General features: G+C 30.4%; 2 protein-coding genes across 2 annotated transcripts; both read right to left on the bottom strand.

Moving 5' to 3' along the window:
* Positions 1-340: 340 nt before the first annotated feature.
* LOC125861998 (BRI1 kinase inhibitor 1-like) lies at positions 341-1,254 on the bottom strand. The gene has a single exon (XM_049541960.1). It carries the CDS (start codon positions 1,179-1,181, stop codon positions 366-368), a length of 816 nt encoding a protein of 271 aa, XP_049397917.1. The 5' UTR covers positions 1,182-1,254; the 3' UTR covers positions 341-365.
* A 10,097-nt stretch (positions 1,255-11,351) lies between these two features.
* On the bottom strand, positions 11,352-15,366 carry LOC125861995 (uncharacterized). The gene is made up of 5 exons (XM_049541957.1): positions 15,054-15,366; positions 14,004-14,132; positions 13,439-13,603; positions 12,428-12,733; positions 11,352-11,678 (listed from the first exon to the last, which is right to left on the bottom strand). Exons 1-5 carry the CDS (start codon positions 15,345-15,347, stop codon positions 11,538-11,540), a joined length of 1,035 nt encoding a protein of 344 aa, XP_049397914.1. The 5' UTR covers positions 15,348-15,366; the 3' UTR covers positions 11,352-11,537.
* Between the last annotated feature and the right edge of the window lie 1,088 nt (positions 15,367-16,454).

Genomic DNA, 16,454 nt, shown 5'->3' with positions numbered 1-16,454 from the left:
TAAAAATCAATTAGGAAACTAATTTTATAATATGCAAAAGAAATTAAATTTCAAATGAAAAATCTTTGTAGCAATATCTCCATGTTATTGACCTTCAACATGCATCATCCATATATCAAATCTCATATTGTAAAATACTTACACAAGAAAATCATGAATTTAAATATACAAAAATGAGTACTTTAATCTCAATTCAATGACGATGTATAAAATATTTATAAGATCAGATCGTTCATTAAGTAGTTACAAGCAAATTTCCTAATACATATTACTTGGTATGTATTTAATCTGATAAATATAATAACTAACCTGCTATCACATGTTAAAATCCGTTACACGAAAAAATCAAGTAGTACTCATTTGATTTAGTCTTCCATTGAAATAGATTTCTTACAATGAGCAATTGCAGCTTGTATAGCAGATTGCAATTCTTCCATAGTGCTATCACTTGATGAAGAATTAGTAAAATTACTATAATCTCCTCCTGTTGGTTTTGCTACAAGTAAACCACTATTTGTAGGTGATGTTCTTATTGAAGCTGGTGCTGATGAATATTGCCATGTATTATTATTATTTCCTCTTAATAAATTCCCAGAAAAAGAATGAAATTGCATATTAATCTTTTTATTTCTAAATGACAAAAATGGCCTTACCATTTTTATATACCTCTTAACAACTTGACTCATCTTCTTGCTATATTGTTTTGATGATCTTTCTTTGTTTTGGTCTTTTTGATGATCTTTAAGTACTCTCCATTTTGGTATCCCAAATAGTGAAAAAGACTTATTAGTCTTTGGTTTTCTCTTAGCATCACAACAAGAAGTATCATCATCTAATACTTTATGTTGTTGATGAAAAAAGTGATCTTTTTTGGGAAGTGTGAAGCCATCAAGGGAGTTGGTGGAAGATCTAGGGGAGGATATAGGGAAATGGGAAAGAAGGTGAAGAGGAAGTAAGTGTCCATGGAAGAAGATATCATCAGCAGGAGATAAATCTATAGCAAATGATGATGAAGAAGTGGTAGTAGTTGAAGAAGAAGAAGGAGGTGGGATTTGTTTTGTTTGTTGAAATGAGATTGTGAATGAGAAATCATGTGAAGGAGATGATGAATTAGATGAACAATTTTGATGATCACTTTCTTGATTTGTTCTCATGATGGTTTGGTTTTGTTGGTTGTCCATATGGATGTGTGTTTGAAGGGGTAATGTACTATAAATTTGCTAGTAAGATCTTATATGGGGTGTGTCTCTAACTACTCTTTTTGTTATTCTTTGTATGAAGGGACAGAAAAAGAAGATAAGGATATGAGAAGAAGGTACTCCCTCCGTCTCTATTTAGTTGTCCACTTTAGAAATGACACACAGATTAAGGCAACAATAATTAACATAGTGAAGTTACAATTTTATCCTTATAGTACAATTACTTCCAAAATAAATTCACTCAAGATAACTAATCAATGCTGGAAAGTTCATAAGTTTATTTACTTTATTTATGACAACTTTTCACTTTAAATAAGGGTATAATAGGAAAAAAATTATTGTCCTTTCTTGATTTGTCAAAATGGACAACTAAAAGAGGAAATATGGACAACTAAATAAGGACGGAGGGAGTATCTTTATTATTGGTGGAACAGAGTTATTCGATATTTATGTTGATGAAAGATAATAAATTTTCTTGTAAGATTTAATATGGGGGTGTTTCTCAAACTACTCTTATTTTTATTCTTTGTATGAAGGGACAAAAAAAAAGAGATAAGAAGAATGTGTCATTATTATTGGTGGAACAAAGTTATTCAATATTTATGCTGATGAAAAATGAAAAATATTAAGTAGAATTAATTGAAGTGTGCGCAAATTATTTCACACCCCATAGTTGTAAAATAAATAAATAAAAAAGAGGATATTTGTTATTGAGGGTTGGTGAAGGAGGGGAAGTTCTTGCATGTAGACTAAAATGTCTTATGAAGGGACAAAGAAGAAAGATAAGGATATGAGAAGAATGGGTTTTTGTTATTATTGGTGGAAATAATTATTTGATATTTATTTATACTAATAAATTAAAGGATAATAAATATCACATAAAATTAATTGATGTATATGTGGGTCTTGTAAATTTAATTAAGCTAGGTGCAAATTGACGCAGATCAATAGTTATTAAAAAATGGTTCTTAGTGGGGGTGGTGCATAATAAATAGATACTTCCTCCGTTCCATTTTATATGTCATCCTTTTTTATAAATAGTTGGTCCATAATACTTGTCATTTCATAAAATCAATGCATAAATTACGATATTGTTCCTTTTTTACCCTTGAAAATATGCATTTGACCAACTTAGAAAAGCTAAGTAAATGATTCATGTTCATTGGTTAAATTAATTAATCAAAATAAATTAATTCATATTCAGTGATTGAAAACTCGAGTTCCAAAAAAATTAAATAAGGGTAGAAGGGTAAAGTTATATCATTTCTTAATGCAAGTGCAAAGTAAAAAGATGACATATAAAATGGAACGGTGGGAGTATATAATTGAAGGTTTTGGGCATGTGATGGACTGGTAGCTCTGATATGGTGGTGGTGGAGGCCGGGGGGGGGGGGGGGGGGGGNNGGACGGGACTTTTTCATTTAAGTAGTTAATACATAATATAATATAATGTACACTAAATTATGGGTATCTAGTTTTAGATTCCATTTTATAATACTCAAATGATTTGCCCATACCACTATAGACGAAATCTAGAAATTAAATCGATCACTGATTCAATTTGATGAGTACCTTCATAGGATAGATCTCAATATAAAATTGAAAAGTAACGACATGCAGCAAGTGATTGAGTTCAGTAGTTTCTCACATGAAATTATTGACTCTATAAATATGATAATATGAAGAAGACAAAATTATTTTCAATACATATATACACATTCTTAAAATGTCTCAAGAGATTACTAACTGCTCAGACTAGATGGTTTATACCTCTTCATCCTTAAATACGGGTATCGAATTTTAAATTTAGAAATAGAGAACGTCCTATTGAAGATTGTTTTATCCTTTTAATAATTGACGTGAAATTAAATTAATCGCCTTACCAAGAAGAATCTTTGATTTGATCAAACAATTATTAGACTATTTTCTTCCCACTTAGAATGGAAATTTCATTTTCTTCATATCCTTGTTGTGCACGCAAATGACTTGGGAAAAGGTGTTTTGATGTAACTGACTATTTAGTTTTTCGCTCGATGTTTGATATTTATTTTAGAGTTTTATTAATTTAAATTTTTTGTCATTCGCTTTTAGGGTAAATCTATTTATTTCAAAAATAACTTTATATTCAAGGCTCGAATATAAAAAATTTAATTTAAAAAAAAGTACTTATCACTCTGTCATAATCTCCGAGGTTGATGCTATATGTATGACCTCTCTATATATAAGACTAGGTATCACATATTCTCTCATGTCATTAGCATCAGTTAACCCACTAAATTTAATACTTTGACCAATATATATGTTTGTTGTATGTAAAGAGTATTTAATTTAATTAACAACACAATTAAAGAAAAAAGTTGTTTGTAATAAGAAGTTTACCAACTTTTTTTCATTTTTCATTCAAGTTGGTGAAAACTTTAATTGATGTAGTCTAAAATAAGAAGTTTCTTAACCACCAATTTTGAGCTTGAATAGACCTTATACTATCTCGTAGGTTTAAGTATGTCATTCGTTAAGTTCGATAAACTAAATATAATTTTTATCCAATGAGTACAATAATTGAGTCAAAACTATTAATCGAGGGCAAAAATGGTAATTTATTAGTTTTTTTTTTGTTTCCCATATGGTATCTGATATCCAGATTATAGTCCAACTAAATTTGGATTCTCTTCGGAAAGGCCATATTGGGAGGTAAAACGCTCCCTAACAAAGACGACTATATATCCAGATTAGACTCAAACTTGAGACCTCTGATTAAGATAATTTGTTAATTAATCTCATATATATATATATATATAGATGAATATGTTTCATTTATCTAAGAAAGTTTTTAATGTCCCTACCTCTAATGAAATGATGATGATTTTTTCTTTATATAACAAAGACAAATAAAATGTCTTTCCAATGTATGACTTTTAGAAGTCTTTTATTAGACTCTTGTTTCTTTGGTTTACTAATTTAGTTGAAAATTGCATAACAAGCAAGGAGACATAAAGAAGAAAATGAGTTTTTTTTTTATAATTTTTATTGATGGAACTTTGTTAGGTTTATGCAACTTTAAAAGGTTCAATTTAGATATAATTAAATTACCTGAACTCGTTGATAAGTTTTAAGTGTTGAAATTGATTATATAAATAAATAGTTACATGTTTAAATTATGAGATTTCAAAACTGATAATAAGTCATTGATCGAAAATAGTTGATAAGTGTTAAGTGTTGAAATCGATTGCATAAATAAGTAATTACTTAAATTGTGAGATTCTAAAACTGATAAAAAGTGATTGATCAAAAATTGCTACTATTTGTTTTTGTTTGGAGTAGGGGTGTGCATTCGATTTTTCGGTTTGGTTTTATACTATTCGATTTGGGTTTTTTTTGGTTTTTTATTTTGAAGAAGTGTAACTCAATCCGAACCAAAATAAATTTGATTTGGTTTGATTTTTCTCTTTTTGGTTTGGATTTTTTCGGTTTGGTTAATCGGTTATATCAGTAATTAGAAACATAACAAAGTTATATTTGCAATTTGAAAAAAATTATTTATATATATATATATATAATATTGAATTTCTTAAATATACTTTTTAATATAAATCACACGTAAAACGTAAAACACAATAGTTAAAAGTATATCAATTATAGATGTCCAAACATAAAAAAAATAAACTAAAAAGGGTCAAAAGTGGTTAACTCCAACTTAATTCTAAACACACATATATATAATATAATTTGATTTTTTCTGTTTTTCGGTTTTCATTTTTTGTAAATCTGAAACCAAATCAAAAAACCAAACAAAGTAAATTATAAATCCAAAACCAAACCAAAAATCCAAAAAATCAATCCAAATTAGAATTTGATTTGATTTTTCGGTTTAATCCAAATAGTCCACATCCCTAGTTTAGAGTTAGGCAAGGACCCCACACAGGTGTACTAATAAGTGGTCCTTTTTAAGACCATGTTAAAAACAAATTGTATTAATTTTTTCGTCCTAAAATAAGTGTCGTTTTAATTTATTTTATAATCACTAAATAAAAAAATAATAATAATAATAAAAAAAAAAAATATATATATATATATATATAAGGTATAGTTTATTAAGTTTATTCTTATTTATTACTTCATTCGTTCATTTTTATTTGTCTAGTATTTAAGGTATGATTCTTGTATGAGTTAGTTTTCACTCAATTATCCCTCGATCTCATTTAACTGTCGTTTAAATTTAAAAAAAATATCACAAAATGAATATTACTTTAGGAATTCAAAACTAAAATGAACAATTATTTCTAACTTAACAATATGTTAAAAAGTATGTACAAAAAGAATTAACGATTATTTTAGCTTTTTTCACTCACGTTAAAGAAAAACAAAATGACTTCCGATCTATGATTTCTAGAAGCCTTTATTTAGACTCTTTGTTTACTATATTGTTTAGTAGAAAATTGCATAACAAACAAATTAGAGACGTAAAAAAATGATTATTTTTTTATTATTGATGGGAATTTGGTAGGTTTATGTAACTTCAAAAAGTTCGATTTAGATAGAGTCAAACGTTCCCATCTTCTAATACTTTCCTATTCTGACTCGATATTTATATCAAATTAAAATAGTTTATATATATATATATAAAACTAGCTTCAAGACACGTGTGTTGCACGTGTGTATCGCATATACAATGTTGTAAAATAGAATTAATATTACTAAATTAATATTTTTAGTAAATAATTATAATTGAAAGAACATAGGACCAATGTTTTTAAATGATTAATACATATTGTCATAGAGTTACTTGTATTTTGAAATCATATTGACCAGATATTATTGAAACATTTCAAAATACATTCAGAATTTAAATATGGCGAGAAAGTGACATTTCTTTAGTAGTATTATTTTTACTTCACTCAATTTTGTAAACAAATCTAACCAACAAATTTATTTTTAAAAAAATATCAATTGCCTTTCTTTTTGAGGTTATGAACATAAATGATGGACACCATTTAAGTATAATTATTCTCTTAAAAATTCACACTGGAAATTTAGTATGTGCATGACACTAATAAGGATTACCATAAATATTTCAATATTTTATCTTTATACGTAATCTATTTTTTACAAAATATTATTACTCAATTAATATTTGAGTAACACTATAATAGAGAGGTAATTATACAAAAAAAAAGGGTACTTTGTTATTATAACGAATGATGGTTAAATAGAGGCTTGAGTGTATGTCAAATATTTAGCTTGACCAACACTTTGTTATAAATATACATTTTAGTAGCGTAATTTAATTTTAATATATGAACATCACCTTTGGTGAAAAATATTTCATTTCATTAAGTTTCTACCTTATCTTTGTAGAATTGTAGTCTTTTCATTTTTTTTGCCTCATACATATCATATAGTTGTTGTCTAATGAAAGTATCTAGTATCTTACAGAAGTTTTATCGTGATATAAAATATTTACCTTTTTCAATAATAAAAATTAATTGATGAATAAAATTTAAAGTGTTATTTATAGAATCCTTAATTTGATTTAAGAATATTTATGACCAAGCACTATTTTCTTATCTACTTTATATAGCTATAAAGGAGTATATCTTGTGACATAACATTTTCTAAAATTAAAAGGAGCACCAAATAACAGGAAATTTATACTTAAAAAATTGCATACTCAATAAAAATATAAAAAAGAAAAAACATATGGAACAATACATAGCCAATGAAGAAGGAAGACAAAAATATATGTTCACGCTACATTCACTATAGTGTTCCATTTAATTGAAATATCTTCCCATCAACACGTTACTTTCTCCGTTCATTTTTACTTACATATGTATTAAAAAATAATATAATTATTATCATGATTATATTATCATATTATAAGTAAAAGTGAAAATCTAGTTTTGAGATAGTGAATATAACATCAAAACTAATAATTCAGTGGAATATGTTGATGCCCGTTGTTTTAGTAAAATTAGAAAGAAACTCCTTTGTTTGAGTGTGGAAGAATAAAAAATAAAAAAACAAAGATGAAATATCTTATCCAAATAATGTGACTTTTTTCACATTTGTTTATTATTATTGTCTTTCCCACAACTTTTCATCACTATTAACTCATGAAAATCGTAATAAAAAATATGAATGTGGATTGATGAATGAATTGCTACAATTTGTTCACAGACTCTTTCTTATGTGGTACCTCGAATTTCGTTGAATTTTTAACTTAATCAACTGTTCCAAATAACCCTTGAGATTTTTTAAGAAGAAGAAGAGTAGAAAACTTAAAATAAAAATCGTAGTTTAAAAGTGAGAGGAAACCCTCGATTTATAGCTAATAAATAGTAGTATGAATAGGTGCTAGTTGTGCCTTATCAGAAAAGTTACAACCTTTCGAAAAAGTCATGGCTCATCGGAAACGTAACAACCTTTTGGAAAAGTCACAACTCATCGAAAAAGGCACAACCCTTTGGAAAAGTCACAACTATTTGAAAAAAATCACAACCCTTCGGAAAAGTCAAAACTCATCAAAAAAGTCTCAACCCGTCAAAAAAGTCACAACCCTTGAAAAAATTACAACCCTTTAATGTGAAAAGGTATTTACTTTTAATATTTTTAAATTAATAAATAAAATAAATTAATTATTTTTAATTGGGGGTATTATAGTAATTTAACATTCAAGTTTGGGAGTTCATGTTTTTAAGGTAGTATAGATTAAATAATAAATTTATTTATAAAAAATATGTTTCTTGCTTTCATTGATTTGAGATGAATATGTCATTCAATATAATTTACTTGCAATATATGTTACTCTTATGAAACATTTTTTTCCTCTATAGTTCTATTTATCAAAAATTACTTAATCTATGTATTCTCATCAATTCAAAAGGTCCACAATTTCTTTTAACGAATAGGTATAAATAAATCGGATATATACATTCTTTACCTGCAATAATACATTTTCATCAGCTTATAAGCTTAGTCAAATATCCTCGTTCACTAATTTTCAAAGTTAAAATGATTTCATCATTTTCTTTATTTGTTGTTGTTGCCTTTTGGTTTGGGGTTAGGCAAGGACAAAAATTAGTGGTCCCTTTTTAAGACCACGTTAAAAGCACATTATAATTTTGGGTATTTAGTTAAAGGTCATGAATATTTCACAATCATAGTGACATTATTTAGATGGACATTTCATCTTTTCCACTAGAAATATATTCAATAATTCAAAAATATATTTTTATAAATCTAAAGATAAGAAATGATAAAAAAAATAAAAAAATTGAGGAGGTGATCAAGAAAGAAAGGAGATTTACAACATTTTATTTTGTCTTATACTATGTTGCTTGCTTACATAAGAGTATTGGGTCAAATTTATTTTTGAATTAGGTAAAACAAAACGAATTGATCCTGGTTAATAATTGAGTCAAATATATTCTCGTCGTTATAAAAATGGGTTTTTACTCTTTATTTTCAAAAAGACGCTTAGCAGTTGTTGATGTCATGTGTCTCCTAATTAATTTTTTTCAAAACAATCGTAAAATTTGAACATTTTGCCTAGTTTAAAGATAAATTTCGCTCTTCTCCTTAAATTTGAGTTTTAAAATTTTTTATTCATTTTTTATAATCTTTTCCTATCACTTTCTCTACCACCAATCACTCTTTCATCCTATATTAATTTTTTTTTAAAAGCATGAAATTTTCAAGTGGCTTAGTGTGGAAAGCAGAAAAAACTTTTCCCCACAAAGGATCTTTGTTTTATCCAATGTTTGCTTCTCACATTCTCTCTTTCAGTGCCCCCCACCCAAACCGTGTTTCTCCACCAATCTACAGCCAAAATATGTTTGTGTTATGCATCTCGATTAATTCTATGAGATATTTATCATCTCCTACGAGCATGAATATCGAGTAACTTTATCTAATAAGGCTTAGATAAATATGAAAAAAACATTTGGTGTTTTATGTTTTTACTAGAATTTAAACCTAAAATTTCATAGTTCTCCAACGTACTTAGATAATTATTTTTAATGTATTAGACCTCTTCTTTTTTATGAGTGTTGTTTAATTCATAGTGCATAAACTATTAATTTGAGGGAGAATATCATCTTTTAATCGGGAACGACCTCTCTACTTTACAAAGATAGAAACAAAATTTGTATATATCTTTTTTAATCTCTATTGATGATTCTGATTTCACTTGGCTAAGCGTATATAAACTTAATAATCAATTCAAATGTGTATACAACTTAAAACTCAATCTTATATGTTTAGACTACTTTTAAAAAACCTTATCCACAAAATATGACATAACGATACAAATTTAACATAACGCATGAGTAATAATTCATTATTTTTTTAAAAAAATTACATATGATGTGTCAATGTTCTAGGGCCAATCCAGCTTCAATGGATGGATGAAAACACAAATTAGAGTTGTCAATAGTGCCATTAAAGCCTAAAGGTATTCCAAATTCTAAGAGACAAAAGGGTGAGACAAAAACACAAAACAGCTGTTCATTGATACTTCCACATTAAGAGGTTGACACAATATGAAATACAGACTTTGTGTCTTTGGTTTTTAAGAATAAAACCAAACAAACTCAAGGCAATTCTTGTTTTGGAACAATTTCCCTTCAAGCTTTGCAGCCACAAGAAAGAAAATTTGGTCCCAATGTTGACCTATTGGAAAGGGAAGTAACATGTCAGCATAGTAGCAATCTGGTATCCGGTATCCACTGGTCATGACCCGACTAGTCCAATTTCTCACCATGTAGGGCTTTTAAACGAGAAGGTCATCGCCTAAGTTCGAACCTGTGACATCTTGTGTGATTAAAAGGTGAAGAGATTTCAACCTGCGACATGTCACCACACCTCTTGATGGTAGTAGCAAGGTGTATAGTAATGGGAAACTTATATAAATCTCACTAGTTTAGGAGTTAATTACTTAGATACACTCTAGTTTGCAATATTACCTATTTTACCAAATTTTGGTGCCTCCAGATACATGAATCTCAAAATACATAAGGTCAAATTTGTTCTAGATACATTGTGTCCAAGTGGATTCGCATGTATCTGGTATACATAAAAAATCTCGCTTGCCTCCCTCGCCTCTCTCCCATCTCACTCGCCACTTTCTTATGTATCTAGGATCCCAGATACATGTGAATCACGCTAGATATATACAAATACATGTATAGTGTGTATCTAGTGTGATTCGTATGTATCTGGGATACATAACAAAATCTCGCTCGCCTCTCTCCCTATTTTAGTGTATCTGGTAGAAAAATACATGTATTTAAGTGTATCTTTCTCAATATATGGTAGAAAACTCTTAATTAGTGGGAAGATACGTAATATTTTAAAAGTATTGGTAAAAATAGTAATATGATAGTGAAATATGTCTAATTACGAAGTTTCTCCTATAATATAACCATTTGATATCTGGCATCCACTAGTCATAGCACGACTAGTCCAATTTCATGTAACGCACATTAAAGGAGAAGCGTCATCACCAAAGTTCGAACACGAGATCCCTTGTTAAAGGGTGAACATATTGAATCCTACAACATTCCATCACACCCCTTGATAGTAGTAGCAAGGTGATTTATCATATGTATGACACTTCTCTTCAGGAGTGACATTTTTGCCAATTCATAACTATAGTATCAATTTTTGTTCTTGTTGTTTTGTACTAGTACAATGTTTATCTTCTAGCAGTCCAGCTCTAGAGGATATTTCTGCATTAATGCAGTTCAAATTTGAGTTTATGTTTTGTCTATACTATCAGTCTACAAAATCTGTATACATTTAAGTAAAGTTGACTTGCAACATGTACCAAACATGTAAAATTTCTAGTAAGGTTTTTACCTGTCGAATAACAGAAGCAGTACGACACTTATAATGCTCGTGAGGTGTGCTGGGACGACTGAAATAATCCCTTCAACCCTCAATTAGAGGTTCAAGTTTTAGCCCTGGAAATAGAAAAAGTTTCAGTAGGAAACCCACCACCTTAGCAGACTTATCCGGCCGAATTCATATTGATAATACTTCAACTTGTCCATATTATATCCCATCAAAGTTACAAATCACAAGTAAAAAGAGGTACAGTTTAAATTAGCTATAACTAAAAAATGAAGTGTGGATGTTCTTTCATTTCAGTAGCAATTAAGATGAAATCTTCAAGGTACACATATACAAGGATCTATGAGGCAGGAAACCTGGTTTTAGCACCAGAGTAGCTCGACAAAATGTGATCAACACTGGTTATTGAATACTGTGTATTCATAGTCATCATAAGTGTAATGTACACGTAATGAAACACCATACATTCTCGAAAAATATTACTTGTCAGTATTTGATCAATCCCAAGTTCTTTAACCAGGGAAGCACCTCGGACAGACCTTCTTTCAAGCTTCTCGGGTGGTAATCCAGTTCTGACTTTGCCTTATCACAAGAGTAAGCCCACTGATGTCTAAGCACGCAAACAGTCTGTTCAAGATGACGTATAAAGAGATGATAAGAATTAAGGTCTAACAAAAGCTAACAGGTATAAAAACGGGGAAGGGGGGAGGTAAAAGAAAAGAAATGTAGGTCAGCCAAAACCACAATGCATTGAACATGTAAAAAGCCTTCAAAGTCATCATCTGTTTTTGTGTCAGGGATGAAAAAATTCGGCCGCTGATGTACTAACTGCAAGCATCATTGTCTACTTTAGTTTGGTGCAGCAAATACTAAATCTTGTTGGGTAGGAAACGTTTTTAAAAAGGAAGACTGAGCAAAGAGGCACATGTACTGCCATAGTTATGCAAATGCAGAGTCCAGAAGTAGACGGTTTAGTTTGAGGAATAAGCAATCAGAGATATGCAACATAAAGATGGTTGTCATACATATAAATCAGATACATATATAATATTAGTCCTGTACTTTTTTTGATAAGTAATACTCCCGAACTATAAGCTACAAAAATGAAAAAGGTCTACTAGATATATGCTAAAGGAAACAATTTGTCACGCTTTAGAGCCAAATGTGAAGGCACTGCGATCCACATGATCTGTAGCAATTTAAGAAGGTGGAGTGGAGACGAGCAACAATGCAGCCATTGTGATATTGCCGCAATAAACAAATTTCCTCTTTTGCTAACACTATTTGGTCTCGATTCTCAAACAATTTAAGGCATACTCCCCTAAGAAAAAACAGTATAACAAATAAAAACTTGGAAGTATCAATCTGTTACTTACCGGAGGACTGATTAGAGGAAGCTTTCCAGTTAATTTGGAGAAAAGAACGGATATCCAGCCATAAGCTTCAATAATAAGTAGGGGGATACCAAACAAAGGCCTCTTTGTCTGAGTGACCATGGCAGCTAGGTCGAAAACTTCCTTAAAGGACGCATTCTCCCCTGTAAGAAGATACCTTTCACCAGGTTTGCCTTTGTCCATAGCTGCAATATGCCCATCAACCACATCATCAACATGGCTAAAAGAAAACCTGTCATTTGCTTGGCCAATGTAACCAGGTAAACGCCCATTAAAGCGTTCAATTAGCTGAAAAAAGAAATATGTTTAAACTCAATGACATATAAATTTCTTATGTTTGACAAACTAAATTACAGAAACTAATTAGTAAAATTGTTAAATCCTACGGTTGCAAGCTGAGCATTGACCTTAAGCACTATTTTCTCTATCTTGCGTCAACAGGTAATGTATCGAAAGGCAAGGTCAGATACAGAGTTCCTCAATTTTTTGATTGTGGCAACTTAGTTTTAACCTTTTTTAGTTTGCTGATACCCTTCAAATATTACACATTAAGGAGGTTTTCCCTTTGGTTAAGAATTCATTTGAGATTTACATGCAATTGAGGTTTTCCCAGGCAAGTCGAATGATGCACCTCTTCTAATCTTCTACTACTCTCCTCAACTTAATTTTCTATTTTGATTTTTTGTCTCTGCTTTCGTTCACTTACAGCCAGAGTAGTTAAAAGAACTTCAAATGATTTGCTAATTCTAGGGAAAGCAAAAAACTTAAAAAACAACCCTCTTATAGAATGATAATTTTGGCATCATTGAACATGCTTTAGTCTTGGGAAAAAGAAGTCATTATGCATGAAATGATAGAACATGTAAAAGCCTTTAATCAACTACAAGAGCATTGCCAATGCAGCTATGACCAAATCCATAACATTAAAACGATTTACCATACAGGCAATTACATTTTCAGCCATAAAGGGAGGAAGAAGGTTGAAATATGTACCATACGGGCAACGACATTTCCAGCCGTGACCTTCCCGGGACCATAAATGACTCCTGGATAAACAGGCAATATTGGCATTCCTTCAGACACAGCATCTAATGCAACCTTATCAGCAACAACTTTTGATTTCTCATACTCCGTACAGAAGAATTTTCCTGAATGAATCTGAATTCGATAACATTTAATCAAACTTCTACGACAAAAGCCCATCTAAACATATTAAATATTTCATTTAAATTGTTTGAATTGCCTCATCTAAAGCTCAAACCGTCAAAACATAAGAACATTTATTTATTAGGTATGTATTGTGTGAACTGCCTCATATATAAAAGCTCAAACTTTAAAAACATGAGAACATGTATATAGTTTAGGTATGCAGCTTGCCTACTACCATGCGGGCCTAATGTTTTTTCTTGGACTAATATTAGTTTATCAGTAACCCAAACACAAGCCATTTGCTTGCTATGACACATGAACCGTCTCATCTAAAGCTTATATTGTAAAAGAAGGAATACATTTATTTATTTTAGATCTGTAACACAACACAGTTGATTAGCTTTCGTACCTGAGCTTCATCGGCAACATATCCATCAGTTGGTCCCAAGGCAAAAAACGATGATGTGTACAAAATTTTCTCTATAGTTCCAGTTTCTTTATAAGCTTGCAACACATTCTTCAAGCCTCCAACATTGACCTATAAATGCAGTGCAAATAACATCAACAAGTCTAAAGCAGATATAAATACTTAAAAGCAGAAATAAAGAGGACATTTCATTTAGCAGAAAACTGGAATTTTCCTTTTTTGAAAACCTTGTGTCAGGGCAAGCTTGCGCATGCCTCGATTAAATCCACGAGATACCTACCATACCTACCAGCTCCCACTAACAATAGGTATCATGTAAATTTGTCTATCAAGGCTATAACATATTGGAAGAAATCATTTACAATTGGTCATTTTCTTAAAATTGGAGGGTATTCGTGTACCATTTGTGATAGTTCAGAGATATATTGTCCATTTTCAGTTTTCCAATTCTTTATGCTAAGCATACACTTCAATAAACATTATAGTCTAGAGTCTATCTCTAGAGTACTGAAGTATCACAATAAAACCTATAATTCCAATATCATTTAATACTCAAAAATATCACAAAAAGGTTATTCTTATAGCCTATCATTCCACCATCAATTAATACACAAAATTATTAAAAAAACTTCCCCACCATTTCTTTTAACACTCAAAATCCCTTTGTTCACTTTTACTTGTCACGTTTTGCTTCTCAACCGTCAAACTATGTTAGACTTTGACCAACATTTCAAGACGTAATTTTTCATCATATTATATTATTAATATAAGTAAGAAGGATGGAAACATATGATATTTTCCATATAATTTTCGAACGTCTAAATTTTAAAATTTAAAATATGGAATTAATCTAACTCAATTTAGCTCTGAATATAAATCAACTCGGGGTGAAGCAAGCATGACAAGTAAAAGTGAACGAATGCTATCATTCCACAGTCATCTACCAGTAACATACTTTTATACCTCAATACTGGAAAAGTAATTTTTCAAATTAAAATGTTTTCCTTTAAGCGAAAGCATTATTGTGCTTACGGAGGTGAATCTAGATGGATCTGGAAGCCATGGCTCAACTAATGCAGCAGCATGAAAAATTATTTGGCAACCGGAGCAAGCCTGGAGGAGTGATTGATAATCGGTGACATCTCCGAACACAAGCTCTAGGGTTCCGCCGCTACTTCCGCCGTCAGTAGGTGGAGGTAGAGAAGAAAGGTCGCTTGTACGGCGAACGAAGGCTTTAACATGGTGGCCGGCGTTGAATAACTCACGGCAGAGACGGCCACCGAGGTAACCGGAAGCGCCGGTTACCAATACCACTTTCTTCTTCATTTTCACTTTTCCTTGCTCTTTTTAGGAGGAAAGGCTTAAAATAGTCCTATATCTTTGAGTTTAGACTCAAAATAGACCTATTTTTTTTTAGTGGAGCATTAATAATTCTATTTTTTAATAAAGTGATGTATTTTTAGTCTTCATCCTAACCACAGTTAGTTTTTTAATTGACCAGTGGGTTATGCACGTGCTTCTCATATGTTTCCCTCCAAACTTAAAAGACTCTTGCTATTGCAATGTTGTTTGGGCTTTCTCCTTTTGAAACATTAGTCTTCTTTCTTAGTTTTTCCCCTCTTTATCTCTAATCTCCAAATAACCCTAAAATCTGAAACCTGCATCATACTTTCTTCAATAATATAATCAAAGTTGGAAGTTATAATGCTTTTAAGGAGCAAGGATGATGGAGAATCACCTCTAATTTATGGTAAGTACGATTTTATTTTTAATTCTTTTAATCAAATTCCACTATCGCAAAAAATAATTTAACACAAGAAGCACGTTTATGAATATATATATATATATAAAGATGTCACTTTGTAACTTTGTTAATATTTTATAAGTTTTATGACTTAATCAATGCCCCTGAAATTTATACTTTTTGTTATTTGCTTTTATATTAATATCATGTTGTATATGTATGTATTATTTGTGTTGATTAGATTATGTTTTTTGCTATTTTAGAATCGATGGCAGATACATCATTTTTCAGTATCAAAATACACCACGGAGGAGTTATGAAACGTACTCCAGAAAAGCATTATGTTGAGGGCAACGTAGACTATATTGATTATGTTAATGCAAACAAATTGGACCTTGATGAGTTTAAGAAGATGGCAGAGATTTGTGGATACTTAAAGAATTCAATAACTTTTTGGCATAGATGTGGAAGATCTGGTAATAGATGGAGGTTGGTGTCTATAGATAATGAAGCCCATGTTCGTAAAAACATCCCAAATGACAACATGATCGAAATTTACTTCGAACACTTGGATTCATATTTCAATATAGAAGATATGACTTCTATACATAGCTCAAATGTTGCAGATAATAACAGACAACAACTTGTTCAGGAAAATCCATTGGTAAATGATTTTAGCGACTCGGAAG

This window comes from Solanum stenotomum, chromosome 4 (genome assembly GCF_019186545.1).
Source record: "Solanum stenotomum isolate F172 chromosome 4, ASM1918654v1, whole genome shotgun sequence".
Classification (NCBI taxonomy): domain Eukaryota; kingdom Viridiplantae; phylum Streptophyta; class Magnoliopsida; order Solanales; family Solanaceae; genus Solanum; species Solanum stenotomum.
The sequence above is the reverse complement of the archived record's forward strand: the minus strand, read 5'-3'. Positions and strand labels throughout refer to the sequence as shown.

Bases quoted from the DNA above. Each gene is read 5' to 3' on its own strand.
- LOC125861998 (XM_049541960.1), bottom strand. From the start codon at position 1,181: ATGGACAACCAACAAAACCAAACCATCATGAGAACAAATCAAGAAAGT.
- LOC125861995 (XM_049541957.1), bottom strand. From the start codon at position 15,347: ATGAAGAAGAAAGTGGTATTGGTAACCGGCGCTTCCGGTTACCTCGGT. The intron at 14,133-15,053 runs GTAAGCACAATA...CTGCATTTATAG, and splicing joins ATCCATCTAGATTCACCTCC to GTCAATGTTGGAGGCTTGAA. The intron at 13,604-14,003 runs GTACGAAAGCTA...TATCGAATTCAG, and splicing joins ATGTTGCCGATGAAGCTCAG to ATTCATTCAGGAAAATTCTT.